This window comes from Belonocnema kinseyi, chromosome 6 (genome assembly GCF_010883055.1).
Source record: "Belonocnema kinseyi isolate 2016_QV_RU_SX_M_011 chromosome 6, B_treatae_v1, whole genome shotgun sequence".
NCBI classification, from domain to species: Eukaryota; Metazoa; Arthropoda; class Insecta; order Hymenoptera; family Cynipidae; genus Belonocnema; species Belonocnema kinseyi.
In genome coordinates, this window is record NC_046662.1 from 57,333,142 (window position 1) to 57,353,120 (window position 19,979).

Consider the following 19,979-nt stretch of genomic DNA (forward strand, 5'->3'; position numbering starts at 1 on the left):
TCTTCTCAACCCCTAAATAGGGGTATTTTTTCGAAATTTTGAAAAAGCGAAAAGCGATACTCACTTTAGTTTTCAATGACGAGTAATTTGATACCTGTAACATATTTTTATATTTTTTCCCCAGGTCTCTAGTGAGGTCCAAAAAATAGGCTAAAACAGACTATTTTGGCGTCACTCTTCCTTCTTGTGATTATTATTGTAAATATTATAAACAAATGCAATAATCAGGCCTTTTTTGACAGAAAAATTGTTGCTTTTTTCTGTGAGATTTGTCTAATTAGATAATTTATGCTAATTTTAGAAACTCTCATAATTTTTTGATCAATGTTATGATTTTTTTAAACAAATTTAATAAACAAATGCATCATTTGGGCATTTGATGGCAAAAAGATTTGTTGTCTTTGATGTGAGTCCTTTCAGTTGGGAAAATCATAACAATTTCAGAAAAAATTCATAATTCATTAATCAATTTAATGACTTTTTAGAAAATTTTCAATAAATAAATGCAATATTGGGACATATTTCGACGGAAAAATTCTTTTTTTTTCGATGTCAGTCTTTTTAATGGGGAAATTCAGGATAATTTTAGCAAAATTCATAATTACTTGATATATTTTATACATTTTGAAAAACATATTTAATAAACAAATACGTTATTTTGAAGCTGCAGCCTTATTAAAAGAATGAAAGTAATCAAAAACTTAAACTGAAGGAAATGATATTGAAAAACAAATTTTTTCGTCGTCAAATGCGCAAATAATGCATATGATTATTAAATTTTATTTAGAACTTCAGAGAATTTATCAAGTAAGTATGACTGCTAATAAGAGTATTATTAAGTTTCCCATTGAAAAGACTGGCAGAAAAAAAATTTCCCTCGACAGATGCTCATATAATGCATTTGTTTGTTGAATCCGTTTTAAAAAATCGTAAAATTTATCAACTAATCATGAATGTTGCTAAATTTACTATGAAGATCCCAATTAAAAAATCAGACATCAAAAAAAATTTCCGTCGACAGATGTCTGAAGAATGCATTTGTTTATTAAAATTGTTTAAGAAATGATAAATTGATCAATTAACTAGGATTTTTTTCTGAAATTATCATAAAGTTCCCAATTGGAGAAAGTTATTTAAAAAAAATTTCTTTCGACAAATGCCTTATCTATGTTTTTGTTTATTCAATTTGTTTTAAAAAATCTTAAAATTTATCAACTATTTATGCATGTTGCTCAAATTATAATAAAGTTCTTAACTGAAAGGACTGGCATTGAAAAAAAGGAATTTTCTTGCCGAAAAATACCCGAATAATGCGTTTGTTCATTAAATTTGTTTAAAAAAACATAAGATTAATAAAAAAATTATGAATTTTTCTAAAATTATCAGAAAGTTCCTAATTTAAAAAACTGACATCGAAAAAAAACGAATTTTTCTATTGAAAAATGGCTGATTCATGCATTTGTTCATTAAATTTGTTTACAGTATTAACAATAATTGTATCAAAAAGAAATTTCTTAATCACTATATTATTCCTATTCAAATTTTTTGCAATATAACTTTAAAACGTAAAATTATGGAAAATCATAAAAAAGCATTCTTTGAACAAATAATTTGTTTAAAATTTTTTGTTTTGTTTATAAGATTATATTGGAATGTCTTTCACTAATGTTCCTTTGTAAAACTTAGGCAATTTTAATAATTTTAATCTTATTCACTAGAACCGGAAACGTCAAATAGAAAAATGGCAAGTTTTTTCGTCATATTTGTTTATTTATAAAAAAGTTGAAAGATTATTTTAAAGATGAGACTCGACAACTCTGTTGGAAATCTCACCATGTTTCTGATTAAGAAGCTTTTTAATCAAAAATTACAATTTTTTTTTCGGCGGTATCAAATCGAAACTTTCCAAATATTTGAGTAAATTTAAAACAAAATATAATGGTTTTGTTGAAAATTTATTTATTTGTTGCAAATTCAACTGTCTTCTAAAAAACTCATCTTTTTCACTTAAAAATTTAACATTTTCTGTTCAAAATTCGATCTATTGGATTGAAATTTCATCTTTTATGATAACTTGCATTTGAATATTGATATTCAGAGAAAATTAAAAATTTTGCTAAAAAAATTAGTTCATTAAAAAAAAATCGACTGCAGTGATTTAATTTTTAAATATAATTCAGAAATACAAGAGCAATCAAACGTCACGATAAGACAAAAGTTGACTGAATTGAGTCATAAACTATATTCTGCTCGTTCCCAAATAACAGGTGTGGAAAATTTTTTAGTAGATTTTCTTGTTTATATCACCTTATAATCCCCATTTTATTTCCAAATAAAATCTCATTTTTCCTCTCTTCTAAATGTAATTGACCTGAAGCTTTCAGATAAAAATCACAATGCACATTCACGGTTCATGTTGCAAAAATCATACACACTTATCAGTCCATCAGTCAATAATGAGCGAGTTTGAATGAATTCGCATTTCTTTTGATTGCATATTTGTTTTTTTCTTTTTTAATGGGGGATTAAATTATTTGTTATTAAATTTATATAATTATGTTTTTTTTTAAGATTTTGAAGATAATTCAAAAGGATTGTTGAAGATTTTAAATATGTTAAATCATAATTTGAACACAAAAATTAATTTTTAAACAAATAATTGCATTTTCAAGCAATAAAGATGAATTCTCAATGAAAAATATAATACATAATTTATATAATATTCGCAAAATATTTTTATTTTGAATAAAAAAGGAAATTGTTGAACTTTTAAACAAAAGTTGGATTTCCAACCTACAATATTTTCAATCAAATGGAAAAATATTTAATAAAAAAGATTAAGCTTCAATAGTGAAATTTTCAAGCGAAAAAGATAAATTTTTTAGATGGAAAACTTCAATCCTAAGACTTTAATTTGGAAAAAAAGACAAATTATCAACAAAAAATCGAGTAAATGACTTTTCCACATACAAAATTTATGCAAGTAGTTAATTTTTCAACAAAGTACTCCAATTTTTAACAAAATAGTTGAAATTATGACCATATAAATAAATTTTCAACCAAAAAATATAGATTTTTAACCAAAAACGGCGAAATTAAGTTTCCAGTGATAAAACAATATTAAAAAACTCAACAAAATATTAAAAATTTTCACCAAAGATATACATTTTTAACTAAAAAAAAATGAATGTTGAATCAATAGTGAGAAAGTTAAATCTTCAGTAGAAAAAAATATGTTAAACTTTTCAACAAAAGATAAATTTTCAATCTGAAAATATGATGAAAGTCATAATTAAAGAAAATATTATTAGTTTTCTACCAATAAAGACGTTTCTTTTCAAATAACAATGGTAAATTTTCAACAAAAATAGTACAGTTACATTTTTGGTTGAAAAAAAACGAATTAAAAACAAAATTTCAATAAAATAGTTACATTTTCAACCAAAGAGATGAGTTTTCAACTACAATTATAAAGCAATAACTGGAATAGTTAAGTTTTCAGTTCATACAAATAATTTTCAACAAAAATTTGTTTTCAATTAAAATGATTTTTCAACAAATTGGTTTAGCCTTTAACCAAGTAGTTCATTTTAAATGAAAAAGATTAATTATAAACCGATAATGTAATAGTAGATATTTCAAGAAAAAAATATTTTATTTTTAAATTAAAAAAAGTCGAACACAAACAAAAAGATGAATTTTTAACAAAATAGTTGAATCCTCACCCAATAAAGAATAATTTTCAACCAAACAGTTACTTTTTTATCAACTAAAAAAGGAAGAAATTTCCATCAAATCACATGAATTGTAAAAGCAAAAAGACGAATTTTTAGAATGATAATTGATTTTTCAAATAAGAAGGATTTGAATTAAAAACAGTTGAATTTTCAACCACAAAAGATAAATAGTTACATGTTTAATTAAAAAATGTAATCTTAAGCAAAGGAAAAAGAATTTTCATCAAAAAAGTTAAATTTTCAATCAAATTCATGAATCTTCGGCAAAAATAAATGAGTTTTCAATTTCATCTGAAGAGATGAATTTTTAGCGGAAATACTTAAATTTATAGTTAAAAGAATAAATTAAGAAAGACTACAGTTGCATTTTTAAGCAAAAAGATGCAGACAATCGAATTTTTTAAACTGAAAAACGAATTTTCAAATAAAAATTCTACTTTAAACCCAAAAAGAAGAATTTATGAAAGAAGAATATGAATTTCACACAAAAAGTTCATTTTTCCCCAAAATAGTTAATTAATTTAAGAAATAATTAAATAATAATAAATATAATTAAAAACAAAAAATTAAATAACATTAAAAACTCTAATTAATATTAATTAACATATAAAAATTAATTTAAATTTAAAATTAAAAAATTTATTATCCTTGCTAGTTATTTAAAGTTCCTCCCATCGAAATTCCTCAACTATTTCAATATTTTTGTTTCTAAATCTCTATCTTTTCTTGACGAGAAAAACTCCTGGAACAAAAAAATATTGATTTTCAATAAAAAATAGAAAAGTTGTACTTCCAGTAAAAAAATTAGAAAAAAAATAATAATCTTCACCAAAAAAACCGAAGAAAAATAAAATACTCTTCTACAAACAGCCTCTCCCAATAGAATCAACAGTCGAAAGTATAATTGAAAGACAGTTATAAATGTCTCTATAAATTTGATTTTTTCCTATTTTATATCTTATCAACTAAATTATTTCACTATATTTTTTCAGATATGAGGGATAATTGCAACAAATTTTGAAAACGAAATCGAGAAATAAAAATGTCAAAGTGCATTGTCCGATGACTTAATGAGACCTGTAATGAAGAAATATTGTAAATCCACCCTGCCGAGGTCGATGCCGCCCGTGGCGTCATCGCGTCAACGCGTTGACTCGCGTCTTCCTTATCCGGGCTCTTATCGGCCGTGTAAACGTACTCATTGTGGTTAGGACTACTGCAGTCTGCTCGTTCTTATTTCGCGAGGGTCACGGCAAATCTACATTCTCCAAAGGGGAGGGTAAAATATCCCAGAGTACAGTACGTTGCCCTCATTGCGATTTCGATGTTTTCCCCACACGCGAATCACATTTTGCGCGTCAAATTTTTTATCATCTTCTATTATTAGTTCACGTAATCTACACCTCGCATGCATCAACTCACAAAGTGACTATTCCCTTTCTCTCCATCTCTCTCATTTTTTTTTCCTTTGTAGTTTATATGACGGCTCGAAAAATAAGGGGTATCTTAGAGTTCTACTCAATGAAAATTAATCTCATAACAAGTCACATCAACTCTATCAATTTATATTCATTCTAGTAACGCAAAAGGAATTCTAGCAATTACAATTATAATATAGCAATTAAAACAAAAATATAGCAATTTAAGTAAATTCTGGAGAAATAATAAGAATTTTAGCAATTTAGATTGATTAATTCTAGCAATACTAGTAGAATGATGGCAACTTAAATTGAACTAAAGAAGTTATATTGAATTATTGAATCAAAAGTGAATGGAATTTTAGCAATCAAAACTACATAAAAGCAGTTCCCATTAAATTCTGTTTATTAAGATTGAATATAATTCTAGATATAAGAATAAAATTTTAATAATTGAAATTGCATTTTGTTAAAAAAAAAGGATTTCTAGCAATTAAAATTGAATCAAAGCAATTCAATTTAGTTATTTAAATAGAAAAGAATTTCAACAATTAAAAAAAATTATAGGAATAAACAAATACATTCTAGCAAATTTAGCAAATGTAGCAAATGGAATTATAGATATAGAAAAGGAATTTCAACCATTTGAATTTATAATTGCGAAATGAATAATAGCAATAATAGCAATACAAATGAAATTACGCCAGGTAAAATAGATTTAAGACAATTGAATCGAATTGTTCAATTAAAAGTGAAGGGACTTTTAGCAATTAAAATTGAATCAATGCAGTTCAAATTGAATTATATTAATTCAGATTGAATGTAACTCTAGATAGAAGAATACATTTTTAAAAATTTAAATTGTATTTAGCAAAAAAAGGAATTCCAGCAATTAAAATTAAATTCAAGTAATTAAATTGAGTTATTTAAATAAAAGTTAATTTAATCAATTAAAAACAAATTACCGCAATAAAAATGAATACTAGCAACTGAAAATTGAACATAGAAATATTAATGGAATTCTAGCAATTAAAATAAAAACATAGCAATAGAAATGGAATTCTAGCTAAAGAAATAAGAATTTTAAAAATATAAATTTAAAATTTTGAAATGAGTAATTCTAGATAAACGAGTAAATTTTGGGAAATTCATATAGAATTCTAACAATACAATTGAAATTATGGCAATTAAAATTGAATTAAAGAAATTAAATTAGAGTGTTCAATCAATAGTGAATTCCATAAATTAGAAATGAATTATAGCATAAAAAGTAAATTTTAGAAACTGAAATTAAAATATAGCAATGGAAATGGAACTCTATCAATTAAAATTAAAACTTAGAAATTTAAGTGTAATTTTAGATATAGAAAAAGAATTTTAACAATTTAAATTGCATTGTAACAAATAAAATACAAATACTATCAATTTATATTAAAACCAAGAAATTGAAGTGTTATTCTAGATATAAAAAAAGAATTTTAATCATTTAAATTGCATTCTCACAAAAACCATGAGAAATTTAGCAATGAAATTATATGAAAGTTGTTCAAATAGGATTCTATTAATTTAGATTTATTAATTGTAAATGCAAGAATAGAATTTTAACACCATTTAAAGTGCAGAGTATCAATACAAATGGAACTCTAGCTATTTAAGTTTAACTATATAGCAAATAAATAATAATTAAATCAATTTGAATTAAATTCTAGCAAATTTAGATTAAATTGTAACAATTTCAATTGCAGTCTAACAATGGAAATATAATTCTAGCAAACGAAATTAAATTGAAGCAATTTAAATTGAATTTTATAAATAAGAATTAGATAATTTTAGCTACAAGAATATCATTTCGACAATTTAAATTACATTCTAGTAATATAAACGTAAGTTTTGAAATTTTAAATGAATAACATGGCAATTAAAACTCAATTCAAGCAATTCAGATTGCATGCTAGCAATACAAATGGAATTCTTGATGTGACAAAAGAATTTACAAATTTCAAATTAATTTCTAGAAATATAAATGGAATTCGAGCAGCTTAAACATTTAAATGAAGCAGTTCAAATTGAAGTAGTATATGAATTCGGATTAAACTACGTAATGCAAAGTGAATTCCAGAAATTGCAAATGTATTATAGAAATAAAAAGTAATTTCTAGGAACTAAAATTTAAATCTAGAAATAGAAACTAAATCCTATCAATTGGAATTGAAATCTGGTCATTCAAGTGGAATTCTAGACGTAACAACAAAGATTAAATCATTTAAATTGCACTCTTAAAAAAATTGAATTTTAGAAATCAATATTAAATTGTAGTAAAACAAATAGAATTCTATCAATTGAAATTGAAATGTAGGAATTCAAATGGAATTATAGATATACTGAAAGACTATTCACTTTAAGTTGGGTTTTAGCAACGTAAGTAAAATTTTAGTCACTATAAAAAAATGTACACTATTTAAATTGCAATCCAACAATGAAAATATAATTCTAGCAAAAAATTGAATGATGTAAATTAAAACCTAGCAATTGAAGTATAATTTTAGATATAACAGACGAATTTCAACAATTTAAATCAATTTGTATTGCAGAAGTTCAATTAAGTTGCTAGAATTCAATTTTGAGTGCTTTAGTTTAGTTTTAATTGCTATATAATTTATTTTAAATTGCTGGAATTTAATTTTAAATGCTAGAATGCCATTTAAATTGTTGAAATTCGTCTGTTATATCTAAAATTATACTTCAATTGCTAGGTTTTAATTTACATCATTCTATTTTTTGCTAGAATTATATTTTCATTGTTGGATATTATCATTGTTGCAATCCAACAATGAAAATATAATTCTAGCAAAAAATTGAATGATGTGAATTAAAACCTAGTAATTGAAGTATAATTTTAGATATAACAGACGAATTTCAACAATTTAAATGGCATTCTAGCACTTAAAATTAAATTCCAGCAATTTAAAATAAATTATATATCAATTAAAACTAAACTAAAGCACTCAAAATTGAATTCTAGCAACTTAATTGAACTTCTGCAATACAAATTGATTTCTATCAATTTCAATTTGAATCTAATAATTTGAGTGCAATCATAGATATATAAAAAGAATTTGAAAAATTTAAATTGCATTCCAGCAATTTAAATTGAAATTAAGCAATGAAATTGAATTATTCAGGGCCAAATAAAGTCTAATACATTCGACATGAATTCCATCAGTATGAAGGAAATTCAAACAAATTATATTCAATAAAACGCAATTGCAATTCTACCAGTTGAAAACTAGAAATTCCAGTGAAATCCCAGATCAGACAAAAGAATTTTAACAATTTAAAATGCATCAATAGCAATGCAATAACAATTATTTTGAAGCAATTAAATTGATTTATTTAGAGTATTATGAGTTTCATAAATTAAAACTAAATTATAGCAATACAAAGTGAATTCTTTCAATTAAAATTGAAATCAAGTAAGTCAAATTAAATTAAGGCTATTCAAATTGGATTCTATGAATAAATATTAAATGATTCTCAATTTAGGAAAAGAATTTGATCAATTTAAATTAAATTACAATTATTGAATTAAATTAATCAATTCAAAGTGAATCCCATCAATTCATTATCAATGCTAGCAACTAAATTAGAATTATATTAACAGAAATTAAATTCTAGCAGTGATTGATGTTGATTATTAGGAAATTAAAATAAACTAAAATAAACAATTAAATTATTAATTCGAATCTCTCTCTCTCTTAAAGAAAATAAAAATAATCAATCACATGGTCATTAAATAAATACTTAACTCAATAAAAATCGCTTAAATCACATTGCATGTTCGACTGATAAATTAAATTGTAATTCGCTTCCCATCTCTGCTTCATGAATTGCAAACGAATAAAGTGTTTTCAATAAAATAAAGTTCCTTCATTGTATAGGATTTGATACCAGCACTTTTAATTTAAAAGTTTTCAATTTTAAAACGTTAAATCTAAGAACGCTTTTATTAGATCAACTTCAAAAACGTTCTTCAAGCAATAATGTCATGAACAATAAAGATGAGAAATTTCAATGTTCAATTAGTAACCGGATGCTCGGAACTTGGTTAGATCTAATTAAAATAAAATTGCTTTTATTTTAAAATCGTTTAAAATTATGTAAACTGAAGTTCTGGAAATCATCAGTAATTTTCAATGTATAACAGAACAATTATAAATAAAAATGACTCACTAGACCGTAATAAATTGTTGCTATTAGTCATTTCAAGCGATAAAGCCCTAAGAAATTTCTACGCAGATAAAGCTATTATATTCCTAGACTATATTTCTAGTTAAGCAAGGTTGAGGTTATCCAGCTTGCAGACGATTGTCTAATTGACAGTAGGAATCAGGGTTATCATTCTCCAAAGTCTCTGTTGCCAGATTGCACTTTATAGCGTCAATGTGTGCGTCTTATCACACGTTCCGAATAGACCTACTTGCAACGTGCCACGTGCAATTGAGATCTTTCTTTCGAAAGGAATCCAATTACCACCTTAGTCACGCAGTGTAAATTATATCGGTCTAGCGAGCTGCTACGTCACTTGACAGTCATCTGACTATGATGATCACAGATGAAAATTACAGAATGAACTGTGTTTTGTTTCAAATAAACCGAACTTTAGTTCATTTTTAGCATAATCTGCTTCTTTTCGTTCAAAACTAACCTCGTTTTGGGTTGAAAATAAACCTTGTTTGGTTCTTTTCAGATTAATGTTTTGAGTTCAGTCTGGTTCTTCTCGAGCAGGAAATGTGTCTCTTTTCAGAAGAATTTTTAACTTGAACCATGCTGGGTTCCCTGTGATCTAAACTTGGTGCAACTTAACCCGGAATTTTGGTTTATAATTAACCAAGTCTGGTTTAACTCGAACAGGAAATCTGGTTCTTTTTTTTATAGGAATTTTCTTCAAATCACATTGGGTAAATTCTAAACCGAAATCAGACTTATTCGGAACAAAACCTTGTTCTTTTTGTTCAAAATGAACCGAACTTTGGTTCAAATAAATCAAACTTGGTACTTTTCTAACATGAAATCTGATTCTTTTTAGAACAATTTCCTAAGTTCAACCACATTAAGTTTACTTTAAATCAAACTCTGGTTCATTTTCAATCAAAGACTGGTTCTGTTGATAACACTTTTATTAGTTAATCCACATTAGGTTGATATCAAACCGAAGATCGGTCCATTTTTAAGCATATTTTTTTTCTTTCTATTCAAAATAAATTTAATTTGGTTCAACTTGGACAGATAATTTGAATCTTGTTAAACGATTTTTTATGTTCAAACACATTGGGTTAATTTTGACCGAAATGCAGCTTAATTTCAACATAATTAGCTTCTTTCTAATCAAAATGAACCCGAGTTTAGTTCCAAATGAACCACACCTGGTTAATTTCTAGAATAAAATACGGTTCTTTTTAAAACAGTTTTTTAAGCTGAACCAAATTAGGTTCATTTTAAACCACAATCAGGTTCATTTCATTAAAAATTAATCAGATTTGGGTCTAAGAATAACTCAGATTTTTTTAAATCTTCATCACTTTAAAATAAAACGCATGGCTACATTCTGCACGAAATATTTTGAATAATATTTGATAAAAGTTCTTTTTTTTGCATCTGGAATAGAATTTTTCGTGGTTCATGTTTATATCTCGTCGATTTTCTTTGTGAGGTTTTAATTTGATAATAAAATGACTAAAACTACTCACTTGAATATCGTCTTAGGGTCTAGTCCTGCCGGCATTCGCAGAGGTATTTTTTGTTGTTCCAACAAGGATATGTTGTTGTCCTGAAAACGACGATGATTCTTCTATAGGACAAACGTAAAAAGTTTCAGAACTCACTAAAAGACAGTCTAAAAATCATAAAAAACATTAGTGGATATCGAAAGCAGTGATTTACAATTTCCAATTCTTTAGTTTGCTGACAAAATTATTTGTATTCAAGAATTTTGAAATTGATTATTAAGCTCGTGAATTATTGGAAATATTATTTCACTGATAAAAACCAAATAAAATCAGAATATAAGAATAAGGAAGTATATGGGATGGTTCAAATTAAAATTAGCATGCTTCTAGGTAAAATGGCAAGGAATTATTCGAAGTCCAGATTTCTTCAAGAATATTTTTAATTAAATGATTGTAGAGGGGATATGGTTTTATGATTTTGTAAGTTTCTATCAAATTCAGAATTTTGAAATTGCAGTTTTTACTATATTATTTCAAGGTTTGAAATCCCAATAACAAAAATAACTATATCAATTTGTAAGTCTCACTTCTAGATTGTTAATTTATTTTAACAGGTTATGGGCTCAGGATGTTCAAAATTTCCAATCTCCAAATTTTAACAGACTAATTTTTACCGAAAACCTGGGTGGCCGCAAAACGTTTTTTTTTTCAAAATTGTATGACGTTTCCCTAATTTATTTTCTATTTACCCAGACCATTCAAATTTAAAGACCAAAATTATATTCTTGTAGCATTTCCTACAATAATCCATTGAAATCTTTTGAAGGAACTTAAAATATTTATTATTTTTTGAAATCCCTTCCACTTATTAAAATCAGTTTAAAATTTCTTAGAACCTTTTAAAATTCTCCGAAATATTTTGAAATCTCTTAAAACTTTTTAAAGCTTTTAAATATGTATTTAAATCTTTTAAAATATCCTAATATAATTTTAATTGTTAGAAATTCCATTAAATTACTAAAATCAAATAAAACTTCCTTGAAAACTTTTGAAATACCATAACATTATAAATTGTGTAAAGATTTTTAAAATCCCTTAAAATTTTTGAAACCCTTTAATTTTTTCTTTTGAAATTTATAAAAAGTCCTAACATATTTAAAATCCCATGAAACTTTTGAAGGCTCGTGAAAATTTTTTGAAATGAAAAAAAATCTTTAAATTTTTTTGGAATCACTTTTAATTATAAAAATATGTTAAGTCTACCATAGGATATTTAAAATCATTTACATTCTTTTGGAAATTTCTTAAAATTTCCTTGAACTTTAGAAAATTCCTTGGCATTTTTAAAAATAACCTAAAATTATTTAAATCTTTAAAAATCACTGTAAATAATGGAAATCTTTTAAGGATACCCTCAGATACTTACAGCCCTTTAAATATTTTGAAATCAGCTGAAATTTGTTTAAATTCTTCAAAATACTTTGAAATTTGGAAAAAATGCTACTAGTTGTAAAATTTTTGGAAATATCCTCAAATTATTAAAACAAATTAAAAAACCTTTGGAATTTTTTTAACTATCCTAAAATCTATACAAAAATTTAAATATCTACAAGACTAATTAAAATACATAAAATGCTTTTGAAATCTTTAAAATTCTTAGAAATCTTATAAAATCCCTTGGCATCTTCAAAAATATTCTAGAAAAATTTTTAAAGCTACATTGAAATTTTTTAAATGAATTAAAATAATTAAAGTTCTTGCAAATTTTTCGAAAATGGTTAAATCACTTGAAAGTGCCTTGGAATCTTTCAAAATAACCTGAAATAGTTTAAATTCTTAGATTGATATTTAGAATATTAATTTAGAATTTATTTATTACTTCGAATATTATAGTTATATCAAGAATATTTCAAATTCTTCAAAATATTTCGAAATTCCTAAAAAGCTTTCAAGTCCTTCAGAACTTTTTAAACTTCTTGAATATTAATAGAATTTTTGAAATTTTTATTAGATCTTCAAAATGCCCTACAGTTGTCTAAATCCTATAAAATCCCTTTAAATGATTGAAATCTGTTTAAAAATCTTGGAATCTTTGAAAGTACTTAAAAATATTTCAAAATCATTCATTTTCGTTTCCAATAGTTTTTAACCCACGGTTTAGTTTATTTGAAGAAATCTAAGTAATTTAATAAGTAATAATATTAATAAATTATCTTTTCATTAAAAAAGTTACTAAATTATCCTTACCTAAAAAAATTAGTCAAAAAATAATTTGAAAAAATGTAACTAATATAATAAGTAATATCATTAAAATATATTTTCATTTTAAAAAGTGACTTCAGTCACTTTATCTTAAAAACGTAACCAAAGAATGATTTGAAAAAATCTACTTAATATAATAAGCGATAATATTAAGAAATTATTTTTTCATTCAAAAAAGTTATAAAAGTATCTTTATCTCAAAAAAGTAACTAGAAAATAATTTGAGAAAAAAAAGTTGTTAAAGTCCCGAATACGCTTGACAGTCACTTAAAGCACTTCTTACAGAAACCCCCTGACTTTTTTCACTTGCTTTTTCAAAATCCCTGTTATTTTTTGAAATTTCCTAACCAACAAAATTCCCTGACTTTCCTAATTTTTAGGGTTTTCCCTGACCAGCCTCCACCCTGGCCAGCACGTAAGTTTCTTTTTCTGCATACTACCAAAAGTGGATGCTGAGAGTATTGAAAAGAGGGACCAAGTATAGATCCTTCATTGAAGAATGAGTGGATTGAAATAAAGGAATAAAATCTATTTGGGTGAAAGAATCTGGACCACAAGAGGACATATCGAGTTCCAGTTTAATTAGCTCGCACGGATCTGGCTTTCAGGTAGATTTCTGAATTGAAAAGGGGGGACCTTGATGAAAGGGGACTTACCTGAGAATTTTTGGGCTTGGCCGAGAGATCGAGGGGTTGATCGGCTCCCGATGCATTATCTTGGTGAGCTTGCACGTTGACGTGGGGTGCCTCCCTCGGTGGTAGACACCATTGTGGCAGTAATGTTGGGTACGTGCCAAGAGCGGCTGCCACCACGGATGCCGCCATGGGGTCGACCTGAACTGACATCGGAGACTCCGCTGATCGAGAACTGCTGCTGCTCTCACTCTGAGGACTCTATAAACGCAAAAGAAATGCGATTAAAAAAGGTCCGAGGAAGTGGGGATTGGTTTCCTGATTTCCAGGCTTGTTGATCTTCAGATAGGGTCTTCAATTGGTTTCGATGAAGGCAAGGTGTTAGAAGTGCCTTCATGAATCTCGAAAGAGAAGTTCAAAGCAAAGTATCCTTTAAAATAGACGTTTTCAGTCAGAAATATATGTTGCACTTCCATTTTCAGTTCTTCTGAAGAGCTCGAGTGGTGGTAAAGTCGTATCTTCGGGCCTAGACGTCACTAGAACGAGAGTTGACCGCGCGACTACCACTACTCCAGCTTACTCCCGCTCTTCAGAAGAAATGGCTGCTAGGATGGATTTTTAGATTCACTGCTTGATTTTTGGATTCTCTATTTGATTTTTAGATTCTCTGCTTGATTTTTAGATATGGCCTTCGATTGGTTGTTGCTAGGAGGTGTGAGATTGGGATTGAGATGAGAAGATGAGGTGAATCTTGGTGAGTCTAGAATGAGTTTTCATAGTGGGAAGTCAAGGTGTTGGAAGTGCCTTCATGAATCTTTAAAGAGGAGTTCAAAGCAAAGTATCCTTGGGAAGAGGGTGGCTTGGGAGAGATGGATTTTCAACATTAGGACTTACAAGGGGCGGCTGGTCGTCGTGTGGCAGCTTGCCATCGAGACAGAAGTAACACTTGTCCAACGGCTTCCAATCTTCCGGTGGAGGACTCACTATCCGATTTCCAAGGAACACGTTTTCTGGAATCACTTCCGACTCCTTGGTTGCCGATAGTGAGTTGGTTGTCGCCGCAGAGGTCGAATTCAATCCACTGCCAGGAACTGGCGCCTCCTGAAGCTCCTCCTCCTTTTTTACCCTCAACAAACCCTGTGTCACCTGTATTCGTTCCAACGCGACTCCCTCTATACGTTCCTGAAAACAAAAGGTCATTCATTATTCAGATTATTGTTTTCGAGTTGAAGATGTAAAATCTACTTGCAGGTGATTTTCTTTTTGGTTTACAGGATGGTCTCAAAACATCATTTGCAAAATTTGGCTAAATTTTCCCTAATTTTTCCTTGACTCGTTTGTTATTTTCCCTGTCCATTATTATTTAAAGGAAAACATTATAACCTTGTAACATTTTTAACATAGGATCTTTTGTAAAAAAAATAAACCCATTTTGAATTCTTCTAAGATTCAAATGAAAACTGCTTTCTCATTAAACATTTTATGAAACGAAATTGGAATTAGGTTCTCAATTACCTTCTTTCCGGTTAATTAGAGGCAAATATGAATTGCAAACACAGTTTTAGTTTAAAAATATAAATTTTTTAAATTTATCATTTTCTCTGGGCTATCATCTATTCAACCCGAAAAAGTGATCGAGAGTGGTAAATTTCCAAAAATAAGTTAGGTAATGTTTTTTTGAGTTTAAACAAATTTAAAAAAATTCGATGAAATTTATAAGAATTCTATGTGAACTTTAGCGAATTCAAGATAAATCATAAGGCTTTAAAAGAATTCAAATTGAATTCAAAAGAATTAAAATGAATACGAAAACAAAATTTTTATCAGAAAAATTCCACTGATTTCAGTAATTTTGCAGATAGTTTAAAGGGATTTAACGGAAATAAAAATAATTCGATTATATTAATACAAATTTGAGGCGAATAAAAAAATTTGAGAAATATTAAAATATTCATTCAATTCAGTAAGTTTTGAGATGAGTTTAGAAAAATTCAAGGGAATTTCAGGATAAGTTAAAAAAAACTAAACAGAATTTCAAAAAATCCATTGAATTTATAAATTTGAGTGAATTTGGAAGAATTCAAGAGAATTAAAAATTTTCGAGAGTATTCAAAAGAAATGAAGACAATTTGGGATAAATTACTGAAAAAAGGGTGAATTCTAAATTAATTCATATGAATTGTAAAAAATATTTGAAAAGCTCCTAAAATTTTTGAATCCCTGCAAATTTTTTTACTTCTTGTTAATAAATTCATTAAACTACCTCAAATAAATTAAAATCCTTGAAAATATTATAAAATTCCTTGAAATATTTTCAAAAATCCACGAACCTTACAAGTCCTTTAAAATAGTTTTATATCTTCAAAAATTATTGCAATCTCTTAAAATCCCTTGAAATTTTTTCAATCTTTTTGAAATAGGTACGTTATAATATTTTAAATATGCTATGCCAAAATTTCAAAAATAATAAAAAATTTAAAGAGATTTCTAAAAATTTTAACCAACATATATGTTTTTGAAGGTTTAGACATACATTTTTGAACCATTTTTAGGACTTTTAAATGTTTTGATTTTTTATATAGAACATTTCATTTTAACAGAATATCTTTAATTATTTCAAAATTAAATTAAATTTTGATGAGTGAATGAGAGTTAAATAATTATTGAATTAATTCTAATATTATTGAAATCTCTTGAAATCTCTTAAAATTGGTAAATTTCTTCGAATTACCTTATATTATTTAAAAGTCTCTTAAATATTTCAAACCCTTTGACATTCGTTTAAATTATTGAAATCAATTGAAAACTCCTGGGAAGTTAGAAAAGTCCTTTAATGTTTTAAATCCTGTTAAATATTTTGAAATTCCTTGAAATCTTCGAAAGCTCTTGAGAATTACTCAGAATTAAAAAAAAATTATTTTAAGTATTTAACAGAATTTTTTATTACATCGAAAGATTAAAATCAATTGAAAATTGTTTGGAATCTTTTTAAATATCCTAAAATCTTTTAAATTCCTTAAAATAAAATAAAACAATTTTTAAAACCCTACGAAGTTCCTTAATTATTTTGAACAAATTTGTTTAAATTATTCCAATATTCTCAAATCCATTTTAAATTTCATTAAAACTATTTAAACCTCCCGAAAATTCATTGGAATCTTTTGAAATAACCTCAAAAAATTTAATTCTTAAAAATCTTTGGAAATACCTTTAAATATTGGAAAATATTCGAAATCCTATGAAATCCCTTGCCTTTATCGTAAATTCATTCAAATCATTTAAGCCCTTGAAAACTCCTTGAAAAAATGTTAATCATGTGAAAATGCCTTGGAGTGATTCAAAATACGATAAAATATTTTAAAGGCTCAAAAATTTCTTGAAATATTTAACATTCCTTGAAATTTGTTAAAGCTCTTGAAGATTGCTTTGACGTTTTAAAAATACTCTTAAATCTTCAAAAGCCTTTATAATACTTTTAAATCTTTTAAAATTCCCTAGAACTTATTAAACCTTTTGAGAATTACTTGGTATTATTTTTAAATATCCTAAAATCTTCAAACTCCTATGCAATCCCTTTGAATTATTTAAATCTATTAAAAATTCTTTGAAATCTTGAAAATTTTATTTGAATTATTCCTGATAGTTGCGTAGCGTGTTTCCTACAGAAAATCCCTAATTTTTGCAAAATTCCTGACATTTTCCTGTTTTCCAGTTTTTCTCTAACCTTTGTGCACCCTATTTTTTCAAAAATGTTTTTGCATTCAAGTTGCATAAAGTTAGTTCAATTTGTTTTTTACTGTTAATTATTATGTCCTTGGATGTCAATATCTATGCGTACTTTTATTTACTTGTGTTATCATAAAAAATGACTGCGAGTAACAAAATTAGAGTTGACAATTTGTAAAAAAGAGGGTATCTTGATCGCAGTTGTAATTAGAGAATGTCCTCGCTATTGCAGTTTATGGTTTATGATAGTTATTCGCATATTTCTTGGAAGTATTTTTTTACGAGAAATAGTGCGCTGACAATGTTTAGGAAATTAAAAATAGTGTCAATAGTATCATAAATTTTGAAAAATAGTAGCAAAATAGGGTCACGCAATTTTTTAACTATACAATTAGGATTTTTTATACACCCTAAACTCTTTCAAATACTTTGAAAATCCCTTGAAATAATAAATAAAATCCATTCAATCATGCTATCTTTTAATGTTTGAAATCCTCTCAAATTCCCTGAAATTTTTTCAATTTTGTTCAATCCCTTGAAATCTATAGAAATGTCTTATTTATGAATTCTTAAATTTATTTTGAAATCGTATCAAGTTTTGTGAAATCTGATGAAATTGTTTGAGAACTCTTAAAAATGTTTAAACATCGTTAAAGTGATTGGAATCTAAAATAAAGCTTTGCACTTTTTAAAATCCTTTGAAATCCCTTAAAAATAATATCTCATAGAGCTTGTGAAATGCCCTGCAAGACTCTATAATCTCACAAATCTGATAAAAACCCTTGAAATTTTTTTATCAGCCATTTTTTTAAATTTTTCTGAATTTATTAAAAGTTTAAGAAAAATTCAAATCAGAAAAAATATGAAGGTGGTTTGACAAAGTTTCAAAAATGTTAAAAATTTAAAAAGATTCTGAGAAAATTTGAAGTGATTTTTCATTTTGAAAGTTTAAATTTTACAGAAGACCTAAAAAGATTTAAAAATTTGGCAAATAAATAAGAATAGAACAATGATTGAATTTAAAAAATTCAAGCAGGTTTGAGATGCATACAAATTTTACAAAAAATTGTGAATTAATTTGAAACTTAAAAGATTTCCAAAATTTCTAAACAAAATGTAGATTCGGAACATTTCGAGAAAAAAAATTAGGAACTTTGGAATTATTTTTAAAGGTATTAAGTGAATAAATTTTATTATTTAGATTCCTATGAAAATTGAACATAATTTTTTTGTCAAAAAAGTTCATTTGAAAAAATTTTTTTTTAATATTTCAGAAAATTTCCAAAAATTTTCAAAAAAGAAACTGGAAGATTTTAAAGCGATTGTTTTGTTTAGCAGGATTAATTGATTTACTATTTAACCGATTGAGGTTTCAAAATAAAATCAAAATTTTATAAATAAATAAGAAATGAAACATTAATAATTTAAAAAAGAAAGCGAGTAAGCTTAAAAGATATTTAGAAGTTTCGAAAATATAGAAAAATAATTTAAAACTGGAAAGATTTCAGTATGTAAAATCTTCACAATATTTTAAGCCTTATGAAATCTTAGGAAATCATTTCAAATTCCTTAGAAATGTAAATCTACCAAATTTTCTATAATCCAACAAAATTCTTTAAATCGCATGAAATTTCTTGAAATCTTTTTAAATGCAGCATATTCTTTAAAATACTTTAGAATTTCAATAATCGCTTAATTCTTGTAAAATCCCTAGAAATGTTTTGAAAACCTATACAACATATTGAAATTTTTAAGAACTTAAAATATTTGTAAAAAAATGTTTAAATCTTTAAGATCCTCTGAGATCTCATAAAATCACCTTAAATTCGTAGAAATCCTTGTATAAACCTAGAAGTCTCTTAAAAATTCATTCCATTTTATTTATTTCCTAAATTTCTCTAGAAATTGTTCAAAATTCCTAAAATTGCTAGATATTTTTCAAATTTATAAAATTTTTGTTGAATCTTGTAAAATGCCCTAGAATCATTCAAATTTAAGTGATTTTTGATCAAATCTTTAAAGTCCTTGAAATCCCTTAAAGTCTTAGAATTTGTATAAAATCCTTCAGAATCTATTAAAATATTCCGAAAGCTTTCAAACCATATAAAATCCATTCAAATTTCTCAAAACAGTAAATATCCTTTAGAACTTTTTGGAATCTGTTGAAATCTTGACATGATTGTAAAGTCCTCGAAATATTTAGGACAATTTTTTTAATCTTTTGAAATTTCGATTTTTTAGATGGTGGATGTTATTTTACCAAATTTAGCGAAAAGCAGTTATTTTTTCCAGGAGGGAAAGTAAATGATGGAGAAAGGATGTAGGGGAAGGTTGGAGAATAAGGGGAGGGGCAGTCGGAGAAATGAGGAGAGGGGTAAAGAAGGGAGAACTATGGGAACGGAAATGGTTAAGAGAATGGGGTGAGGTAATAGGGGAAAGGAGGAGAGGGGTAAAGAAAGGAGAGGTATGGGAAGGAAA

The 19,979-nt window shown here is 26.4% G+C and overlaps 1 protein-coding gene across 2 annotated transcripts in view; it reads right to left on the minus strand.

Moving 5' to 3' along the window:
- Positions 1 to 19,979, minus strand: part of LOC117174164 (mushroom body large-type Kenyon cell-specific protein 1) — a 180,814-nt gene that overhangs the window by 23,944 nt on the left and 136,891 nt on the right. The window contains exons 4-6 of one of the 2 annotated variants that reach the window (XM_033362988.1): positions 14,670 to 14,957; positions 13,800 to 14,036; positions 10,903 to 10,982 (exon numbers count right to left, since the gene is read on the minus strand). In XM_033362988.1, the coding sequence (XP_033218879.1) occupies positions 10,903 to 10,982; positions 13,800 to 14,036; positions 14,670 to 14,957 (605 nt within the window). Of the gene's footprint in view, positions 1 to 10,902; positions 11,004 to 13,799; positions 14,037 to 14,669; positions 14,958 to 19,979 lie in introns of both variants that reach the window. The other variant, XM_033362987.1, reaches the window with a different exon arrangement.